The following is a 23,110-nucleotide window of genomic DNA, read 5'->3' on the forward strand; positions in this document are numbered from 1 at the left end:
GTCCACCTCACCCTGTCCCGTGCCCCAACCCCCAGCACCCTCCCAAACCCAACCTCTGTTGCTGGGAGGTGCATGAGGATGCAAGACTGCCCCAGCAGTGGCTGGTACACCTGGCACAGGGGCTGCCTGAGCTGCCCCTGAGCCAGGCACACTGGCTGCTGCAGAAGTCACAGAGGCATGGAAAGTCACAGAATCCGTGACTTCTGTGACAAACTCACATCCTTAGCAATGAGATACGAAATTCAGCTTCTCATACATGTCTTACCTCCTCCAGGTCTGACAAAGCCTTAAAGCATTTTTTATAAATTTATTTGCAAGATGTCCTATACTACTAAACTTCTTAATAAAATCTTCTAATGGAGACATTTGTTTTATTTTTTTTCTTATACTGCTGTTGAATGCAAGATCTGACTACAGATATTAGCCACTAGACCAGGAGTGGGTAAACTTTTTGGCCTGAGAGCCACATCGGGGTTGCGAAACTGTATGGAGGACCAGGTAGGGAAGGCTGTGCCTCCCCAAACAGCCTGGTCCCTGCCCCCTATCCGCCCCTTCCCACTTCCCGCCCCCTGACTGCCCCCCTCAGAACTCCTGACCCATCCAACCCCCCTGCTCCTTGTCCCCTGATCACCCCCTCCTGGGACCCCCCGAAACTCCACCCACTATCCAACCCCCTCTGCTCCCTGTCCCCTGACTGCCCCGACCCTTATACACCTCCCACCCCCCGACAGGCCCCCTGGGACTCCCACACCTATCCAACCCCCCTATTCCCTGTCCCCTGACTGCCCTGGCCAGAATCCCTGACCCATCCAACCCCCTCTGCTCCTTGTCCCCTGACTGTCCACTCCTGGGACCCCTGACCCCTAACCGCCCCCTAGGAACCCACCCCTTATCCAACCTCCCCCACTCCCTGACTGCCTGGACCCCTATCCACACCCCCGCCCTCTGACAGGCCCCCTGGGACTCCCACACCTATCCAACTGCCCTCTGCTCCCTGACTACCCACCAGGACCCTCTGCTCCTTATCCAACCCCCCCACTCCCCGCCCCTTTACCATGTCGCTCAGAGGAGCGGGAGCTGCGCTGCCTGGCAGGAGTGGCGGGCCAGAGCACTGGCTGCGCAGAGGGCTGAGGCTGCGGTGGAGGGGGCACAGTAGGGGAGGGGCCGGGGGCTCGCCTCCCTGGCCAGGAGCTCAAGGGCCGGGCAGGATGGTCCCGTGGGCCGGATGTGGCCCGCAGTTTGCCCACCTCTGCACTAGACTAATGGCCTTTTCTCAGAGAGATCAAATGAGGCTCACGAAAAGGAGACTTACACTAAACTACACTAGAAAAATTGTTTGTCATTCATCAAGCTCAAATGACAGATCACAATCGCAGGATAACTTCTCTATTAATGGACACAAAACATGCATTCAGTGAGTGAAATCACCTTTGGTAAAGATCAAACTGAAAATTTCTAGACTCAAATGTGTACATTTAAGAAAGTTACAAGCATGTTGACTGTGATCAGCTGTTGTCCATGTCCACTGAAGGCAGGTATCAGGCATGTACTTGTCCTCAGCATCTCCCTACAGGAGGCCCCATAATCCTACTATATCCTGCCCCAGGAAACAGTGAAGTAATCGGAAAGGAGCAGTGAAAGTGTGTCCTTCTGACTTGCCTAGAGAGATCTCATGGAACCAACCCATCAGAGCCCAGCAGGCTCAGATAAAAGAAGCTGCAGGGCCATAGCAGGTCAATTCCTGGCTGGGACCAAGGGCAAGGAACGGTGGTCCTCTCCGGCGACAGGGGCTTGAGGGGTAGCCAGAGTTTATTTTTCTGTCTGCATTTGCTTAAGCTGGGTTTGCAGGGAGAGAGGATCTAAGAGCCTTAACCCTTAACTAGGGTGAAGTTAAAAGGAGTCAGGTAGGAAGAGGCCCAGGGAAGAAGGAGCAACAAACTGAAATTGAGCCATGCATACTATTTGCAGAACTGGGACAGACGGGTCTAGGCTCACCCAAGACTAACGGCCTGCCCCCTCAACCACTAAGCCCAGGCTGCAGTTAAGTACTAGGGACAACAAGGGAAAAAACAGGAAAGGAATGAGGTCAAAGGTTGAAAACCAGGAAACCAGAAGGGGACACTGAGCAGAGAAACCTGGACTGCACCCACCACTCCTCAATGGTGTCTTAAGGACTCAGTGGACACTGCCCAGAGGAACTCTGCCCGGAAATCTGATTGAACAAGGGAATGGAAATAGGCCTCACAGTTGCAGAGTACCTCCCCTATCCATCCAGCTTCCTCCTCCTGGAGTGAGGGATGGCCAGGAGCAGGTGGACAAGGAGGACCCAGGACTTTGTGGGGCCACACATAGGACGAGCAAGAGTTAGGAGTTTTGGAGAACCTCAGTAAAAATTTCTGGAGGAGCCAGAAGAGAGGCTGCAGCTTGATGCACTTCCTGTAGATGTGCACCAGGGTTTCTCTCTTGCTGCAAAAGGTACAGTTTTCAGGGAGTTAATGAACCACACCAGCTACATGCCCTTGCTCATGGCTCCAAGGAGGAGCTGTCAACTAATAACCCCAGCAGGCTGTGGAATCAGAATTGAGTACAGATTGGCCCAACCTCAGCCTCTGCAGGTTGGAACAAGTTCCACCACTTGGTGTTGGGATGGGACAAAAGCATGAAAATCGGATTGTATGCAGCATGAGCATGTACAGATGTTTTCAGGGTGTGGTGTGGAGGCACCCCAACTGGATGTCGTTCAGCCAGCTCAGGTGGCATGTGGGAGGGTGGCCAGGGAGGCTCACAGGGCAGAAGCCTGATGTTGAGTTCCAGAGGGCCAGAGATGAGAAGTGGGAAGTGAGCACCCTCCTGCAGGACCTGTACAAGGAAAGTGAGAGAAGCAGAAGGCAAGGAGCACACGACAGGGGATGCAGATGGTGGAGCGCCATGAACTGACCAAGCCCTGTGGGGTCCAAGAGGTATCTGAGTCTGGTGCCAACAGCCAGGGTCATCCTTGAGTGCACCAAGGGGGACTCACTACCTTCACAAGAAGATGGGGGTTGTGTAGCCAGGGTTCTTGAGGAGGTTCTCCCCCTCAGAGGCTACTACAGACCTGGTTGCTGAAATGAGCTTCCAGGTTCCTGAGGAGGTCCTGGTAAAGATCGGCAGCTCAGAGAGGTCTCAGGAGAGACCTCTCGCATGGAGAAAAAAGAGCTGCCTGTTATATCAGAGCCCTTAGAGGCAGTGGAGGAAGGTGAATGCCAGCATGCTCCATGCTGGACTACATGCAGTGTAAAGGAATTTCTGCAGGGTGTGAAGGTGGAAGGTGTGGACCTGGCTGCAGATGCAGATCAGGCCTTGTCCACCCTCCCCCATGGGAAGGATTAGTACACCTGCAAAGACCCAGTGCAGTCCCAGCAAGAAAAAACTCCAGGATCTTCTTCTGGAGGCTGGCCAGATTCCTGGGGGTGAGGTCAATGTGTTGAACTGGTGCCAGAGCATGGACGGGACCAGCTGGTTGATGATCAACACCCTCCCCTGAAGGGAAATCAAGCAGTGCATAGCTGTTGTTTATAATGGGCCCAGGTTCCCCTACCAGCCACAGGTAAACTGGTGTAAAATGCAAGATGGGACCAGACCTTATTTTGGAGCCCAAACAAAGAGCCAAATTGAAAGGACCCAGAGCTGAGGCTGAAGACCCTAGCAAGGGCAAATAGAATGTTAATTACTGGACTCTATAATACCAAGCCACTGAAGACCCACCAAGGTTGACAGGCAGCCTGTCGTGGGCGCTTGGGGCAAGAAAAGGACTGCAGTACCACAGCCAGTCACTAGCAGGTATTCAAGAGGTAAGTGACCCCATTACAGTAGGACAAGAAGTAATGGGCTTAATCTGCAGAAAGGGAGATTTAGGTTAGCTATTAGGAAAAACTTTCTGACTATAAAAAGTAGTTAAGTTCTGGAACAGGTTTCCAAGGGAGGTGAATTTTTGCAGGTTTTTAAGAACAGGTTTGACAAACATCTGTCAGGGATGGTCTAGGTTTACTTTGTCCTGCTTCAGCATAGGGGGCTGGACTTGATGACTTCTCAAGGTCCCTTCCAGCCCTATATGAGTTAATTAAGGGGTGAGCTATAATGAAGACTATTTTGTGAACATAACTATCGTGGTCATTACCAGCATGAATGATCTAGTACACGTTAGTAAATTAATTGGTACATTCTACAGGAGTGTTACTAATTGTTACAGGTAACAAAATATTTCATTAGGGAGAAAGAGTTTATTTTATCACTGCTTTTTATATATAAAATAAAACACAGGTGGACAGATAGATGTATAACCATTTAGCGACTTACGTTTTAACTGTTACAGATAGATTTTAGTTGTGGCTTAGACTATTCAGATCAATCTCTCCAAATACATATTCAATGCTCTTCAGTGCATGCTCCTTATTAGATGAGCCGTGAACTGCATTACGCAAAATATCTTGTGCAAATTGAGCTCTAAGTGAATCAGGAGAAGACTCTTTTGCCTTGTCTGGATCTGTTGGACCCATTAATTGCCTCCACTCCTCCACAGCATTTTCTTTAGTTAGGATCATTATCATTGATGGACCCCTGTGAAATCAAGATATACAAATATCATATGTACCACGAGAGCTTTGCAACTATAGAACATAGAATAACACCGAACCCTTTACTGAATAGTTAGCAAAATTTAACTCCTGGGGAAAAACTGTTCCTTATTCACTGCACGAAGAGAGTATGTCTGGCTTTAGAGATGGGTGAAAATTAGTTCTGAGGGTGAGGTGATAGATACTGTCAAAAGTCTCCAAAGTATAATGTGATACGTTTAACAAGACAGTCACATTTCCCTCATATACCCCCCTGGGTCTGCATTTGAAAGACCACCTGGAGAAACGTATGGTGAAAGATTGGGGATGCAGAAAGAGTGACGATGGGGAAGTGGTTTTCTATTGGAAGAGGCACATATTTAAAATGAAATTTGGATTCTTAAGACCCTTTGAACAGAAAAAGTCTTATTTACTGTTTATCCAAGTGAAAAACAATGGCCTTAAACAATTCATTCCCTAACAACTTCAGCGGTTAGATGGTTAGCCTATTTTCCCATTCTTTGTCCTTTGCAAAAAAAAAAAAAAAAAAAGGTGGGGAGACATAAGTAGTTGCCCAGGATTCTCTTTTTTTGAGGAACAAATCCAAAAAGGTGGTCATAATTCAGTTCAGTGCAATTCACAGGTTCTCTAAGTGAAACCCACTGCCTAATAAAGGAAAGACACTGTATTCTAAAAAGGTAATAAATGTTTAAGTTCTTTTTATAAACATTCTAAAAATTCCCTACATTTGACACAGAAAATGACAAAGAAGTGCAGAATTCCAAGAGTCTTCTTATGTTCAACAAAAACGTTTTGCCTGCTCTATAAATTCAAAGTTATAACTGCTACATTTACATAGCACAATATTGTAAAATCAGACACTTACTCAGACATGTAATTCACTAACTGGTCAAAAAAGGGTTTTCCTTCATGAGTCTTATAAAACTGTGTTGCCATTTCATGGGTGAAATTTATTTCTTTCATCTGTGATACAATAAAGCCAGCATTTGTAACCTTCTGCAAAATGTCATCTAGGAGAAAAAAATACATTGGTCTTAATTTTTAACATTATTTTAAACACATGTAGAAATGATAACCTTGAAAAATTCCAGAAACTGCTAGATTTGTTTTCTGGCAAATTCATATAATCATGGTTATAAACATGCTATTTATAATACAGAACAATCAGGAGTGAGATCCTGAATAGATCAAGATTCCTTAAAAACCTGCAACAAGTCATTCTCATCAGTCATTTACTAATACATTTCCATAAAGATGGCACAAAAAGAATTACTATTAACAAAAAAATTCATCCCATTATCTCTCATTGGACAGTTGAAAATGTGACACACACCAGCTGGCCTGGTAAGATCAAACTGCATAGTTCCAAGAAGGGGAAAGTGAGATTCACAAAAATGAATGGGGACATATAAAAATCAAAATAACCACTAGAGCTGTTACTATAAAACAGAGACTGTTTCTAATAGTGGTGGGTCCAGATGAAGAGGTAAAAACAATGGCAGTAGCTAGTTTAGGAAGACTTGACTCCATTTTTTCTTTCTATGACTAAAGGAGATTTTATCTTTCCTTTGATACGGCTTCCTCTTTCTTTTTATATATCTCATTGTCAAGGTTCCTTCCCCACTCTGAACTCTAGGGTACAGATGTGGGGACCTGCATGAAAAACCCCCTAAGCTTATTTTTACCAGCTTAGGTTACAACTTCCCCAAGGTACAAACTATTTTACCTTTTGTCCCTGGACCTTATTGCTGCCACCACCAAGCATCTAACAAAAATAACAGGGAAAGAGCCCACTTGGAAACGTCTTTCCCCCCAAAATTCCCCCAAGCCCTACACCCCCTTTCCTGGGGAAGGCTTGATAAAAATCCTCACCAATTTGCATAGGTGAACACAGACCCAAACCCTTGGATCTTAAGAACAATGAAAAAGCAATCAGGTTTTTAAAAGAAGGATTTTAATTGAAGAAAAAGTAAAAGAATCACCTCTGTAAAATCAGGATGGTAAATACCTTACAGGGTAATCAGATTCAAAACACAGAGAATCCCTCTAGGCAAAACCTTAAGTTACAAAAAGACACAAAAACAGGAATATACCTTCCATTCAGCACAACTTATTTTATCAGCCATTTAAACAAAACAGAATCTAACGCATATCTAGCTAGATTGCTTATTAACTCTTTACAGGAGTTCTGACCTGCATTCCTGCTCTGGTCCCGGCAAAAGCAACACACAGAGAGAACCCTTTGTTCCCCCCCCTCCAGCTTTGAAAGTATCTTGTCTCCTCATTGGTCATTTTGGCCAGGTGCCAGCGAGCTTATCTTAGCTTCTTAACCCTTTACAGGTGAAAGGGTTTTTTCCTCTGGCCAGGAGGGATTTAAAGGAGTTTACCCTTCCCTTTATATTTATGACACTCATAGTAAAACATGAATTCATCTCCACCTCCGTGGCCTGTGAGAGGAAGGAACCATAGGCAATTTTGGCTAATGCAGGGCTCAGCAACCTGCGGCATGTGAGCTGATTTTCAGTGGCACTCTGCTGCCGGCCTGAGGTTCCGTCCGCCGGACCCGCTCAGCCCACTGCCTGCCTGGGGTACCGGCCGCAGGCCTGGGGCTCTGCTCCTGGCCTCGGCCCAGTGCTCTGCAGGCTCCCCCAGCTGTGGCCCACTGGCCCCAGCCTGGGGCAGTGTGGGGTGCAGACAGGGACAAGAGGGGGCACAGCGCAGCACCCCCACCTTAAAAATTGTTCCAGGCCACTGGGATATGTTTAAGTCCAGGTTTGCTGCTTATATCAGACCACATGGAACAGCGTACTGTGTTTGACCTTGTGTGTGCCCTCTGTCTCCATTTTTTTCCCCACTGTCAGTTGAGGGATACATTTGACAAAATGTCAGCTGAGAAAGCAAAGTTAGATGTCCGTTCATTTCAGCCTTCTTGGACAGACACATTTGGAATTATTCAAAAGAAGGACCGTGCTGTTTGTGCTTTCTGTTGTGAAAGTGTTGTTTGTCGCACATCAAGTGTTCAACGACATTTTGAAACGAAGCATGAGAAAACCTTTCTTGATGAAGCAGACAAGACTGAATCGAACAAAAAGGCAGTAGAAGGATATGAGAAGCAAAGCAGTGTTTTTAAAAGCTTAAGTGTAAGTAAAAATCAAGCCACAGAAGGAAGTTACAAGATTGCACAGTGCATTGCAAAAACTGGAAAGCTGTTTACAGATGGCGAATATATAAAAGAAGTTTCTCAGCAGTTCGGAGGTTTTGTTCAATGATTTGCCAAATAAAGATACGATCATATCTAGAATAAAAGAACTGCCTGTCTCTGCCAGAACAGTTGAGAGACACATAAGCGAAATGGCAGAAAACATTAACGAAAGGCAGATGACTGCATTAAAAGACACAGCAGTGTTTAGCGTTGCAGTTGATGAGAGCATGGATATAAACGACGTTCCACGTTTGGCAGTTATTGCAAGATATTGTACTTCCGATGAAATCCAAGAGGAACTTTGTTGCCTAAAACCCCTCCATGGCACAACAAAGGGGGAAGATATAGTGGAAAGTTTTGTAAACCATTTTGAAGAACGAGGAGTTGACATCAGAAAAATATTTTATATGACAACAGATGGTGCACCTGCCATGGTCGGAAAACTGAAGGAATCTGTAAAGTTACTTGAAGATCAAATTGGCCGCCCGACAGTCAAATTTCACTGTATCATCCATCAAGAAAACCTGTGCGCTTAAATTTCTAATTCAGAGCTTAATAGTGTAATGAATACAGTGGTGCGAATTTCCTTGTTGCTCGATCTCCTTTGACTCATAGACAGTTTCAACAACTGCTAGAAGAGATGGACAGTGCTTATAACGACATTCCATTTCACAGCAACATTTGGTGGCTAAGTCATGGCAAGGTTTTGGTGTGCTTTGTAAACTGTTTTGATGCAATCAAGGCCTTTCTGTCGGAAAAAGGACAAAACTACCCCAAACTGGATGATGACAAATGGCTATGTAAGCTCATGTTTCTAACTGACATCACTGCTCACCGAAACGAACTCAACCTCTGTCTCCGAGGTGCAGGGCAAATGGTTCTGGATCTTATGAAGCTTGGAAAGCATTTGTTGCAAAACTAGCAGTTTTTTCTTGGGATATTCGAACTTCGACTTTCCGCTACTTCCAACACATAAAAGAGCTATTGACATGTTGCACTGTCAGTGTCAGTGAGACTGGAATGTACCTACAAGAACTGGAATCAGAATTTTCTGACAGATTTCAAGATTTCCAATGATTTGGCACAATGCTTTCTTTTCTAATTAAACCTGAAAAGTTCAACGAAAGCGACTTGGATTTGTCTGTATTTCAGTGGATGGGTGTTGAAGATTTTGAAATGCAGCTCATTCAGTTAAAAAGCTCAGAATTGTGGGCATCAAAGTTTATAGATCTGTGGAGTGCACTTGAAGCTACTGAGAGAGATCATGGGACCTCTATTCTGACCTGCTGGATGTCCCGGCCAATGAAATTTAACTGTTTGAAGAAAATTGCGTTTGCAATGCTTTCAGCATTTGGATCCACGTACCTGTGTGAACTGGTATTTTCACACATGAAATCTGTCCTCTGTCCCTCTAGGAGCCAGTTAACAACTGATCACTCAGAAGCCTGTGTGCAACTTAAAGTATCCAAATACATGCCAGACATTGGAAAACTCAGCAAGGAAAAGCAAGGGCAAGGATCACACTAAACTGATAAGATCTCCATTTTAATTTAATTTTAAATGAAGCTTCTTAAACATTTTAAAAACCTTATTTACTTTACATATAACAATAGTTTAAAGAAAAGGAGTACTTGTGGCACTTTAGAGACTAACAAATTTATTTGAGCATAAGCTTTCGTGAGCTACAGCTCACTTCATCGGATGCATTCAGTGGAAAATACAATGGGGAGATTTATATACATAGAGAACATGAAACAATGGGTGTTACCATACACACTGTAAGGAGAGTGATCACTTAAGATGAGCTATTATTATTATTATTATTATTATTATTATTAAAGACGGGCTTTGTTGCAAGGATAGTTTCCAGGCTGAGGTTGATCCACACACGAGATCCACTTCCTGGACACTATGGTGCTAATAAGCGATGGTCACATAAACACCACCCTATACCGGAAACCTACTGACCGCTATTCCTACCTACATGCCTCCAGCTTTCACCCAGACCACACCACACGATCCATTGTCTACAGCCAAGCTCTACGATACAACCGCATTTGCTCCAACCCCTCAGACAGAGACAAACACCTACAAGATCTCTATCAAGCATTCTTACAACTACAATACCCACCTGCTGAAGTGAAGAAACAGACTGACAGAGCCAGAAGAGTACCCAGAAGTTACCTATTACAGGACAGGCCCAACAAAGAAAATAACAGAACGTCACTAGCCATCACCTTCAGCCCCCAACTAAAACCTCTCCAACGCATCATCAAGGATCTACAACCTATCCTGAAGGACGACCCATCACTCTCACAGATCTTGGGAGACAGGCCAGTCCTTGCTTACAGACAGCCCCCCAACCTGAAGCAAATACTCACCAGCAACCACACACCACACAACAAAAGCACTAACCCAGGAACCTATCCTTGCAACAAAGCCCGTTGCCAACTGTGTCCACATATCTATTCAGGGGACACCATCATAGGGCCTAAACACTTCAGCCACACTATCAGAGGCTCGTTCACCTGCACATCTACCAATGTGATATATGCCATCATGTGCCAGCAATGCCCCTCTGCCATGTACATTGGGCAAACTGGACAGTCTCTACGTAAAAGAATAAATGGACACAAATCAGACGTCAAGAATTATAACATTCAAAAACCAGTCGGAGAACACTTCAATCTCTCTGGTCACTCGATTACAGATCTAAAAGTGGCAATTCTTCAACAAAAAAAACTCCAAAAGCAGACTCCAACGAGAGACTGCTGAATTGGAATTAATTTGCAAACTGGATACAATTAACTTAGGCTTGAATAGAGACTGGGAGTGGATGTGTCATTACACAAAGTAAAACTATTTCCCCATGTTTATTCCCCCCGCTCCCCCGCCACCCGTTCCTCAGATGTTCTTGTCAACTGCTGGAAATGGCCCACCTTGATTATCACTACAAAAGGTTCTCTCCCCCCCTCCTCCGCTCTCCTGCTGATAATAGCTCATCTTAAGTGATCACTCTCCTTACAGTGTGTATGGTAACACCCATTGTTTCATGTTCTCTATGTATATAAATCTCCCCACTGTATTTTCCACTGAATGCATCCGATGAAGTGAGCTGTAGCTCACGAAAGCTTATGCTCAAATAAATTTGTTAGTCTCTCCACAAGTACTCCTTTTCTTTTTGCGAATACAGACTAACACGGCTGCTACTCTGAAACCTAACAATAGTTTAGTTATGTAATATAAACTTATAGAGAGAGACCTTCTAAAAACGTTAAAATGTATTACTGGCACGTGAAACCTTAAATTACATCGACTAAATGAAGACTTGGCACACCACTTCTGAAAGGTTGTCGACCCCTGGGCTAATCAAATGTCAGTAATGGGGCAGCATCAAGAATTACTTCATGCCTATAAGAAGGTTTATAAATATAGCAAATGAATTTAGGAAAGACAAAAAGAATTGATCTGCTATAACTCACTGCAAATTTTATATTGCTAATATTTTGTAGGAATGAGGTCCACAGTTACTTTGGAATGAGATCCACAGGCTTGGTATGCTTGTTCTAGAATGTTTACCTTTATGTTCCTTAACAGCCGTGGGTTTGATAACTGCCAAAGTGTGTTCCACAGGGAAGAAGAACTCTAGTTCCTTCTTAGCTTCACCAGGTGATGCACTGCCATGCAGCTGATTGAGAGGTACACTCTCTACTGCATACTCTGAACGTAAACTAACAATTATTAAAACAAGGTTGTTCAATGACATGACATTTTCATGCATAAGCATCCCTATGAATCTCCTAAATTAATGTTAATTTTGAGGGGTGAGATGGTGGACACCGGAGGCACAAAGGATACTTACAAACCTTTTGAAATGAATAGATATATTCTAAACTAATCATTTTGGCTTTCAATGGGATTTATGAGCTTAAGTTACTTAAGTGCTTTTAGAAAAGGAGTACTTGTGGCACCTTAGAGACTAACCAATTTATTTGAGCATAAGTTTTCGTGAGCTACAGCTCACTTCATCGGAAAGCTTTTGCTCTAAGGTGCCACAAGTACTCCTTTTCTTTTTGCGAATACAGACTAACACGGCTGTTACTCTGAAACCTGTCGTTAAGTGCTTTTGAAAATTCCATTCCTGTCTGCTGCCACCAGTGAATGCTCAACTACTTCAGAACGTTCCCGTGTCCTGTTTCTTTATGTGATACTAATGCTATGTCTATATTATGAACTCAGGATGTGATTCTCTGCTTATGTACACATACTTGGGCTAGTTCTCATTAAGCTAACAAATATACATAGCAGGATAGCAGAGTACAAATAGCAGCATAGCACGGGTAGCACAGCAGAGGCCCAGCTGAGCCACGCCAAGTACAAACCCTCCTGAAACTGGTGGGTATGTATTCGGCACAGCTCAGCCGTGCCTCTGCTGATGCTACACACACTACTACAGCTACACTGCTATGTATACTAGTTCTAGCTTGAGGAGACCTAGTGTGAATATGTGAACACAAGCAAGGAATCACACCCCTAGCTTGTAGCACAGATGTAACCTAAGACCCTGGACTTGGAAGATTAATTGCAGTTTACCTACATTTAGCTATAAATAATCCTTACTGCAATTTTTAAACTAGTCACTAATTCCCATTATGATCACTAATAATCGGTCTTACTAAATGATAAACAGTACCACTGCTATAGATGACAGACACTGTGAGTGAATGTCTTAATACCACAACAGTTACTGAAAACAATGTTACAAACACTATCTGAAGTACCTAACATAATTATTGATACGATATTTACAAGAAATTAGTATATCAGAAAAGAAAATTGAGCCATAAATAGAACACTATACTTACACAAAGGCACCCAGATTTAATTTAGCTAAGACATAGGACACTTTTCAAAGAGGAGAATAAGTAAAACAGAAAATAATTTCAAGCAGATATATCATCCAGAGTAATATATAATCAATGAACAGTTAGAAAATAGAAAATAATTAGCTGACAGCTGTGTAAATCACAGAAATAAATCAAACTAATCATTATGACTCAAGAGATCCCTCTCTTCTCTTCAAAATCTTGCATACAATGTTCTTTTTTAATTTGAACTTTCCGCTATGTTTACTAGCCATGTGTTGTTTTTTATAAACCCAGTTGATGCTGTATGTGCTACACTATATAATCAAGAAAATCATAAAAACTTTCAGAAACATATCACTTTTCAGATGACAGCATTATAGTTACATTGGTTACACTGGGGTCTAAATGTATACATTGATTATGGATGTATATTGCAGATTATGAATAATGTATAGCTATTACAAGTACTACCTGGCTGGACTTTTCTCCTTAGCCTCTTCAAGACTCTTTGGGCCTAGTAAATCTCTCCAGCGTTGTACAGCATTTTCTCGTATTAAACCAAGTGCAAGGGTTGGACCACTGTTAAATGTGATGGTTAGTATTAAAAAAGCAATTGGAAAAAAACCCCTAAAATATCTCTTAAAATAATCTGATTAAATTCAGTGTAGCCAGGGAAAAGGTGCCTTGACATTGGAGAGATTTAAAATCCAATATACAGTTAAAAAGCTGAAGTTCCGGTGAATTTTTTATATTTTTGGGCAGGGGTGGGGGGCATTGGGTGAAGGTAATTTAAATGAACATACTACTGAACAGTGCCATTAGATGCAGGGGATGTCATCAACTTATATATCAGGGGTGAAATCCTGGCGTCACTGAAGTCAATTGGAGTTTTTTTCCCATTAACTTCTACGGAGCCAGGATTTTTCCCCAGATCACCAGACCAGGACCATAGAGAATGTTGTGAAGATGTTGGGGAGAAGAGTCTTGGCCAAACTCTTTGGAAATTGTAATTGCTTCTGCCTGAAATGACTGTTGTCACTTTGCTTGAGGGAACATTTTCACTGCAGTGACAGCCACACCTACTTACCATACTCTGTTGACAACATAGGAGGATGAGTGATATTTGTCAGATGTTTGGGGAGAAAATAAAAGTGAGTAGAGGAGGGTTATAATGGGCTGAATTAGAACAATCATTATTATTGTTTTTATATACTGTTGATAAAAACACTTTTGATTTTTCAAATACTGTTTTTGCCATGACTTACTTTCTTGGGATCTAATTATTCCCCAGCTCTGTAGTGAAATTCAGAAACCTAACTATTCTTAAAGTCTGGAACTAGTCAGCTACAGGAGGTGGGGTCATTCCTTGAGTGAATTCTATCAAGAGGTAGCTAGCTTCTGGATAATATGTCTGATGTATCTCTGAATGTTCTTATTATCCATAAAACTCATTTCACTCACACTGAACACAACTGTATCTTGTGGCAATGAGTTATACATGTTTATTATGCATTGTGAAAAATATTGCTTCCATTTGTAAGTTCAAACTTGTTGCCTTTCAATTAATGTACCTTGTCATGTGTTTTAGAAGGGTTGGGAAAAAATCTTCATTTTCATGTTCCTTGTAAAACTGATGTGCTTGTTCTTCTGTCAGAACTATTTCCCTTTGCATTGCTATTGTAAAGCCATCATCCTTAATCCTTTTCAGAATAGAATCTACATATAAAACATTGAAATAGTGCTGGATTGTCATCATTTAGTTCATTTTGTACTTGTTATGTTTCCATATTATAGTTTTTCCAGTCATTTCATTATAAAGTTTTCCAAAAGAGTTAACTTGTTCATTTTGGAATATGAAAACTATAATTCGTAACAAACTATAGGGGTCCAATAATCATTGCTTGGATGCTCAGCAAGAAGTTTTCTGCCTTTTTAAGGAAGGAAGAAATGTAGAGAAGTCACATTTAATTTGATTTAGCTCTCTGTCTTTGAAGGTTCTGAAGATGTGCCTGACTAATATATAGGAAAGGTAGACTGCTTATGCATATGTAGCATGCAATTACACTTTCTTAAAAACCCTTCTACACACATTTGTTCTCAAGAGCAAAGCCTAACCAACAAGCAGCATGACCCAATTCATTATGAGGTCATGAGTCATGAGCTTAAAGAATGTGGATTTAGGTACCTAACTTTAGACATTCAAGTTTGACAGCTGCTGCTAACTAGCTGGGTTTTTTTTAAAGCAAAGAACAACATTCTGAAATCATGGATTTCTCAATTATAACTGATTTTCACTTGTTGTTTGTTTTTCACTGAACCTCTTTTTTTTACCTGCAGCTGTTTTGGTGAATGGCAGAGCTAGTAGGGCACAGCATAGCTCAAAGTATACCTGATAACACTCTCCTGGATCAGAATGATTGTTCACTGCTACAGTATTAAAAGTCACCTTATCGGAGAGACACTCATATTGGGCTTCTAGCTCTCAAATACCACTGGCTGATAATATGTCCATAAGTAAGTTACAAATATCACCTATAGAAACTTTATCCAGTCAAATGAGCGTTAGTCACTTGGAGTTTCAATGAGTTTGCTGATGGAAATACATATGTTAATACTATAGCATTGATCATTCCAGCTGACCTCCGCTCAATCAGAAAAATCACAAAAATATTCAGAATACATTGGAAAAAATTGGGTTGGGACTGTGGATCTGCCAAGTCAATAAACTTGGGGAACTAAAGTTCAATGTCAAGTAACTATTTTTTCCAGAGAAGAAACGTCAATAAAAATTCTCATTCTGAAATAATATTATATATTATATATTATTATATATAAATATAATAATATATTATATTCTCATTACAGCCCCCACAAAGGAGGGTCCAGGAGTTCTAACAGAAGGCATAATTATGACTGAATTCTGTGGCTATTTTTGCAAGTATACACTATTTTACATGAGCAAAGGTGGCAGAATCAGGCCCTATATATGGACTGCAAAACTGCTCTCCCAGTTGCATGAGAACTAGATGTCAAATCAAGAAAGGAATGCCATGTAAATGTAAGAAGAGTGCACCAAGTAGTACTCTTTCAAATCTATGTAACAGACATTATTCAAGCTAGCCATAGATGCTGCTTTGGACCTGGCAGAGAATGCTTGTGGCACCACTCAAGGACAGTGGTGCCACAAGTACTCCTTTTCTTTTTGCAGATACAGACTAACACGGTTGCTACTCTGAAAACTAGCTAAATTGTTTTAGCAGAAAGCATAACTCATTTAAATATGTTTTAATTAGACTCATTGATTTTTGATTGATGCAATTAGACTCATTGATTTTTCTAGAAACCATAATTATATCCCAGAAAGGGCATCTATAGAGGCAATTTTTGAAGAACTGATCTAGGAAATAAAATGATATTCACACAAAAGTAGGTAAAAACATAATAGAATGAATAAATTGTATTTTTCTGATATATAGTTCTGTCAACTTAAGGCTGAGCACAGAAACTAATTTGAAGACAGCATGGTCTAGTGTGTAGAACACTGGACTGGAGGCCTGGATTCTCTTCCTGGCTCTACCACTGGCTTGCTGGGTGACCTGGGACAAATGAGTTCATCTCTCTCAGTTTCTCCATCTGTCAAATGGGGATAATTATATTGACCCACTTTGTAAAGCACTTTTGACATTTATTGGAGAAAAGCGCTAGGTAAAAACTAGATATTATTCATTAAAAGATACCAGGATTTTTGAAATCCAAAATATAAGGCCTTCTTTGTGTACTGCAGGTGAAAAATGTAGTTATTATCACTTACTTTTTCTTTCCTTTAATAGAGAAGGTCTAATTAAGGCCAATGTTTTTTCAAGATTTTGGCCAGTCTTCTTTTTACCAAAATCTGGGAAAAAGAAGGCAAGTTGCCTGCTAGCATCTTCTACACTGTCTTCCACATCACATAAATTTAACATATTCTCGGATTCCAAAACTTCTTGCAAGCTAATAAGAGACAAATAATACATCTAAATTAACGTATCCTTTATATTCATTTATTGTTTTACACAAATGTATCAATAATTGACTTGCTGAAAAAATATATTTTAATACTTTAGTAAAACATATAAGAATAAAATGCCAGTTACTTTATGATTCTGCATACCAACAAAAACCAGCAGTTCTAAGGAATGAAGATATTGTCCATTCTTAACAGAGTATTAGTTACTTGCTGTGTCATACCATAAGTACTTTGAAAGCGAAATCTCAGTCATGCAATGTTTCTACTTGGTCTGCCTTTGAATAGCCTCTGTGCATTTCACTGGAGAAAATTAACACTGACAATGACAGTTTCTAAAAAAGGATTGATAAGGGGATCATGCTTTATACACCTAAAGCATGATCTTTGAAAACACAGCACTATAGAAATTCTTTGAAAAAGAAATAATTTTTATTGTGACATGTTTATAATTGTGAGGATCACCTATATGTGATCACTCTAATATTATTTATTTTATAAAATAAATTTATAATTTATCCAGGGAAGGCTACTGCAGCTGTAAATCAGAAAGACAAAAAAATAATGACTGGTTCTTTCTAACATCTTTACATTCATGTCAGTACAGGGTCATGTAATTAGACTGAATTGGGTCAGTGCAGGTACATATAATTAGACTGTGGTAGCACTGTGCAGGCTGTACCATCCTTTAGTGTGCCTAGCCCATTCTGCAAGCCACTTTGGGGGGACTGCAGTTGTGATGGGCTGTTGTGTATCCCACACATGGTTAGGGAGACTCTTGCTTACTCCCTGCATCTGCACAGCTGTGCATATAAGGGCATGTGACAATATGGCTCTTAATATTTTTTTTATTATTTCTCATGTAACTGCATAAAACTTAAGTGTCATTTGAATTTTTCCAGTTACCTGTTTGGCTTTTCAGGCTGAGGCTCTGCAGATATATCCTCATCTGATTTACCCAGTTCTTTCCATTGTGGAACAGCAACAGTTACCTCCTTTGGTTTAGAAACTATCAGAATATGGGATGGTCCACCAGTCATGATTGTCACAAAATCTTCAAAATCAGGCTAAAAAACACAATTTCTAAACTATATACTACAAAGAGAACTGTTTGACCTTATCACCAGAAATCAAACTATACATGTGCTGTATAACTTGCTCCCATCTCACTATTGTATTTACAATCACCATATACAATTCTATATGAAATATCTGATAAGATTTTTGTGATAAGTCCATTTTAGTTCAAGTGATAAAACAGTATTATAAAGTATGCCTCAGCCTTTACAGTAAATATAAGATCTTGAGATAATTGAAATTATACTATTGCATACAACTTGTGTGCCACATGTTCTCCCAATCTAATGTACCAATAACTCAGAGATGAGATCAAATGTGATGCTTATAGTATAGTGGACTGAGGCACATGATGTAAAGCAACAAAATATATTGCATTTCCTGACATGATTTTTAAAGTTCTATAAATTCTATAAATTCCTGATTTTCAGGACATTCTTAGACACTTACTTCCTTGTCTGTTCTTTTCTCCCCTTTAGTCTTGGCCTTCATCCACACAGAGAAATACTTTCATGGGAAGCAACCTCCTTGTGTCTCTTCATAACTTGGAGTCACTTTTCCACCAGTGCTGGAATTCTCTTCATTCCCTCTAAGCCCCCCATTTACTTCATTGCCAATCTTTCTTTAAACCCTTTCTCTTTGCTTTAACATATGATTGAGTCTTTCCCCTGCCAACATCTCCCATCCCTTAACTTACATAATATATTTCTCCTTTCATACTAACAGGATAGTAAGCAAGAATATTTATTTGTATTTTATTGTTTTTAATGTGTAGTTTTTCTTTTTTCATATTCTGATTCATCTCTATGTATTATTTTACCTTTCAGATTTTATGGATATATTGTAAGGACACTCAATTCTACAGTTATTTTTCTCTTGGTGTAAAGCATTTTGGAATATGATAGTTTGCATGATAGACATATAAAAATAAATTAAATGAAAGTGAATAGAAAAATATATTTGGTACTATATAATACATAAAGTGTGTCTCTACACTGAAAAGTGATTGCAAAAAAATGTTTACTATCTCAGTGATTTCAAGAGTAAATTTGCTCCATCAACATATAAGAAGAAGTTTTATCTAAACTGCCAGTCCTACAAACACAACCTGGTATCTGAAAAGTCAAGTTGTGTTCTTTCTGATTCATTCAAAATCCCCATTATAAAGATTCTACAGGCCAAAATTTGCTCTCAACTACACCGCAGCAACTCTATTGTCTCCAAATTCTGTCTTCAGTTGCACTTACGTAGTCTCATCGTTTTCAACAGGATTGCACAGTTGTAAATGAGGGCAGTATTCTACATTCTGAAACAGTTGAAGTACATACAGTGTAAACAAGTACTATTTTTACACACTCATTTTCTGAGTAGAGTAGAATCACACTTTGAGACTAACAAGGAAATAACTACGGCAAAGAGTCCTGTGGCAATGTGTAGACTAACAGATGTATTGGAGCATAAGCTTTTGTGGGTGAATACCCACTTCGTCAGATGCATGTAGTGGAAATTTCCAGAGGCAGGTACAAATATGCAAGCAAGAATCAGGCTAGGGATAACGAGGTTAGTTCAATCAGGGAGGATGAGGCCCTCTTCTAGCAGTTGAGGTGTGAACACCAAGGGAGGAGAAACTGCTTTTGTAGTTGGCTAGCCATTCACAGTCTTTGTTTAATCCAGAGCTGATGGTGTCAGATTTGCAAATGAACTGAAGCTCAGCAGTTTCTCTTTGAAGTCTGGTCCTGAAGTTTTTTTGCTGCAGGATGGCTACCTTTAAATCTGCTATTGTCTGTCCAGGGAGATTGAAGCGTTCTCCCACAGGTTTTTGTATATTGCCATTCCTAATATCTGATTTGTGTCCATTTATCCTTTTACGTAGGGACTGTCCAGTTTGGCCGATGTACATAGCAGAGGGGCATTGCTGGCACACGATGGCGTATATTACATTGGTGGACATGCAGGTGAATGAACCGGTGATGGCGTGGCTGATCTGGTTAGGTCCTGTGATGGTGTCACTTGTGTAGATATGTGGGCAGAGTTGGCATCGAGGTTTGTTGCATGAATTGGTTCCTGAGTTAGAGTTACTATGGTGTGGTGTGTAGTTGCTGGTGAGAATATACTTCAGGTTGGCGGGTTGTCTGTGGGTGAAGGACTGGCCTGCCTCCCAAGGCCTGTGAAAGTGAGGGATCGCTGTCCAGGATGGGTTGTAGATCACTGATGATGCGTTGGATGATGTGTTTAGCTGAGGATCGTATGTGATGGGCCAGTGGAGTTCTGTTGGTTTCTTTCTTGGGCTTGTCTCGCAGGAGGAGACTTCTGGGTACATGTCTGGCTCTGTTGATCTGCTTCCTTATTTCCTCGTGTGGGTATTGTAGTTTTGAGAATGCTTGGTGAAGATCTTGTAGGTGTTGGTCTCTCTCTGAGGGGTTGGAGCAAATGCGGTTGTACCTCAGTGCTTGGCTGTAGACAATGGATCATTTGGTGTGTCCAGGATGGAAGCAGGAGGCATGAAGGTAGGCATAGTGGTCGGTGGGTTTTCGGTACAGGGTGGTGTTAACATGACTGTCACTTATTTGCACCATGGTGCTAGGAAGTGGGCCTCCCGTGTAGATTGGTCCAGGTGGGGTGGAAGCTGTTGAAATCGTGGTGGAATTCTTCCCGGGTTTCCTTCTCATGGGTCCAAATGATGAAGATGTCATCATTGTAGCGTAGGCAGAGAAGGGGCGTGAGTGGACGAGAGCTGAGGAAGCGTTGTTCCAGGTCAGTCATAAAAATGTTGGCATATTGTGGGGCCATGTGGGTGCCCATAGCAGTGCCACTGGTCAGGAGGTATATATTGTCACCAAATTTGAAATAACTGATTTCCCACAGTTCACAGCTCCCTCTGAACTAATTATATATAATATACTCTAAAAAACAACGATACATATATGTATCATTGTTTTTTAGAGTATATATAGCTTTTGTTGTTTAGAGTATTTACCTTATGTTATTCTGACTATTCCACTGTTGGCTAATGAGTTGGTTGTGTTAGGGAAAATAAACTCTATTGCTTCAGTATGTACCAAGGATTGTATGCTATTCCATTGTTATTTAAATGCAATGTTGGAACACCAACAACCACAGGCATCGTATAGGAGCTGGACTGGAAAACCGAAGCAAAGAAGATGAGACAATCTTTTAATTTATTTTCTCTCTGTGTCATCAATAATTTTAATTAACTGAAATCAATTACATTTTATAAATGTTTTACAAGCCATATAGATGATATTATTATCAATATAGCCATCTCTATTTGTGTAGGCCTTTTACCTGTTCTATATTGCGACTGTAGAAATTTCTAACTTGCTCTTCAGTTAATGTCTTCTCCTCTTCTGCCGCAATGCCAAAGCCCGCTTCTGTAATCTTCAATTACAGATCAGCCATCAGGTTCAGAAGCATTTGAGGGAGACATATAGCAAATCAGCAAATATTAGTTTACATATTTTTGCCATGATTCTAAAAACTGACTGATTTTTATGTAGAATCTTAAATGAGGTAATATGAAATATCACAAATATAGTAACTTCTTCATTCAGCCCAACTAAATTTCCAGCTTTTCAAAGTACTGGACTGTGTTCAAGTGTGACACCCATTAAAATAAAGAAGCCTTTTGTTACACATTATGTACCTCAACATACAGATTTTATTGAAAATCTCTACTATTTGTAAAACGTTTTACCATTATTGATTCCAGTAATGCAAACAAAGCAAACCTATGGGAAGGCAGCACATAATCATTCCTAATGACTGACAGTAAAAGTTTTATTATGCAGCAGTCAGTCATGTACTTGTAAAGTATTTGTACATACCTCGGAGAAATTGGTCTACCGCCATTACAAAGTATATATTAACTTTTTATTATAGTATATTTGCTTTTTGATTTTCGTATGCAGAAATAACATGAGTATCTATTTTTTAAAATTCCCACTGGCATGATAGAAATATGTATACGTAGAGTAGGCATGCATTGATATGATCTGTATCACCATGTGTACTCCCTGCACAGCATATACCCACTATATGTGTGCATGTCCACAATTCAGCATTTCTGGAACTGAAATGAGCATTCCTCTAGTACTATGTTCTGGAGGCAGAAATGATGTCTCCTTAACCAAATGTTGTGTCTGCCTATGCATCTAAATCATTACCAGTGTATATCCTGTGACTTTACTTTCCTATAAGCATGAGCTTATGTATGTCTGCATACAGTGGTGAGCTGGAGCCAGTTCGCACCGGTTCGCTAGAACCAGTTGTTAAATTTAGAAGCTCTTTTAGAACCGGTTGTTCCGCAAGGGACAACCGGTTCTAAAAGGGCTTCTAAATTTAACTGGCCCAAAGTGGCGCCTTAGGCGCGACTCCCTGGGTGCTCCAGCCCTGGAGCACCCACGGGGAAAATTTGGTGGGTGCAGCCACCAGCAGCTCCCTGCCCCACCCCCGGCCCCAGCTCACCTCCGCTCCACCTCCGCCTCCTCCCCTGAATGTGCCGCCCCACTCTGCTTGTCCGGCCCCTCCCCCCCCCCGCTTCCCGCGAATCAGCTGTTTGGCGGGAAGCCAGGGAGGACTGAGAAGCAAGCGGTGGCTTCCTGCTTGGGCCCAGGGAGGCAGAGAGGAGGTGAGCTCGGGCGGGGGGAGCGCGAAGAGGGCTGCCCACGCCGCAGCAGGTAACCCGGGGCGGGGGGGGGGGGGTGCAGGGGAACCGCTCCCCGCCCCAGCTCACCTCTGCCACGCTCGGCCTGAGCGGGAAGCCGCGGCCTGCTTCTCACCCCTCCCCAGCTTCCCGCCGAACAGCTGATTCGCGGGAAGCAGGGGAGGGGGGTGCGGAGAAGCAGAGCGGGGTGGCGCGTTCAGGGGTGGAGGTGAGGTGAGCTGGGGCTGGGGAGCTGCCAGTGGATGCTCTGCACCCACCAATTTTCCCTGTGGGTGCTCCAGCCCTGGAGCACCCAGGGAGTCGGCGCCTAAGGTGCCACTTTTGATGTGATCAGCGGCTGCTCCCCCTGCTCCCCCCCAGCTACGCTCCCCCACCCCTAGGAGCCAGAGGGACCTGCCGGATGCTTCCTGGGAGCTGCCCCAAGTAAGCACCACCGGGACTCCCCACCTCGCCCCCCGGCAGGTGCCTCTGGCTCTTAGGGGTGGGGTGGGCACCCACTACGGTGGCCCATGAGACCCTCCTGCCCGGTTCTGGGGGCAGTCAGGGGACAGGGGAGGGGGATGGATGGGGCAAGGGTCCTGCGGGGGGGTGTCAAGGAACGTGGGGGGGTTGGATGGGGCAGGAGTCCCGGGGGGCAGGGGTGGGCAACGACCCCCTCATGGG

General features: G+C 42.1%; 1 protein-coding gene across 1 annotated transcript in view; it reads right to left on the reverse strand.

Moving 5' to 3' along the window:
* Positions 1–4,358: 4,358 nt before the first annotated feature.
* Positions 4,359–23,110, reverse strand: part of NME8 (NME/NM23 family member 8) — a 44,228-nt gene continuing 25,476 nt past the window's right edge. The window contains exons 9-16 of the mRNA XM_074943251.1: positions 21,070–21,162; positions 17,593–17,753; positions 16,495–16,673; positions 14,255–14,399; positions 13,155–13,262; positions 11,395–11,546; positions 5,479–5,623; positions 4,359–4,596 (exon numbers count right to left, since the gene is read on the reverse strand). Coding sequence (XP_074799352.1) covers positions 4,359–4,596; positions 5,479–5,623; positions 11,395–11,546; positions 13,155–13,262; positions 14,255–14,399; positions 16,495–16,673; positions 17,593–17,753; positions 21,070–21,162 — 1,221 coding nt within the window. The remainder of the gene's footprint in view (positions 4,597–5,478; positions 5,624–11,394; positions 11,547–13,154; positions 13,263–14,254; positions 14,400–16,494; positions 16,674–17,592; positions 17,754–21,069; positions 21,163–23,110) is intronic.

The sequence above is a fragment of the Natator depressus genome, chromosome 2, assembly GCF_965152275.1.
Source record: "Natator depressus isolate rNatDep1 chromosome 2, rNatDep2.hap1, whole genome shotgun sequence".
In the NCBI taxonomy this organism is placed as follows: Eukaryota; Metazoa; Chordata; order Testudines; family Cheloniidae; genus Natator; species Natator depressus.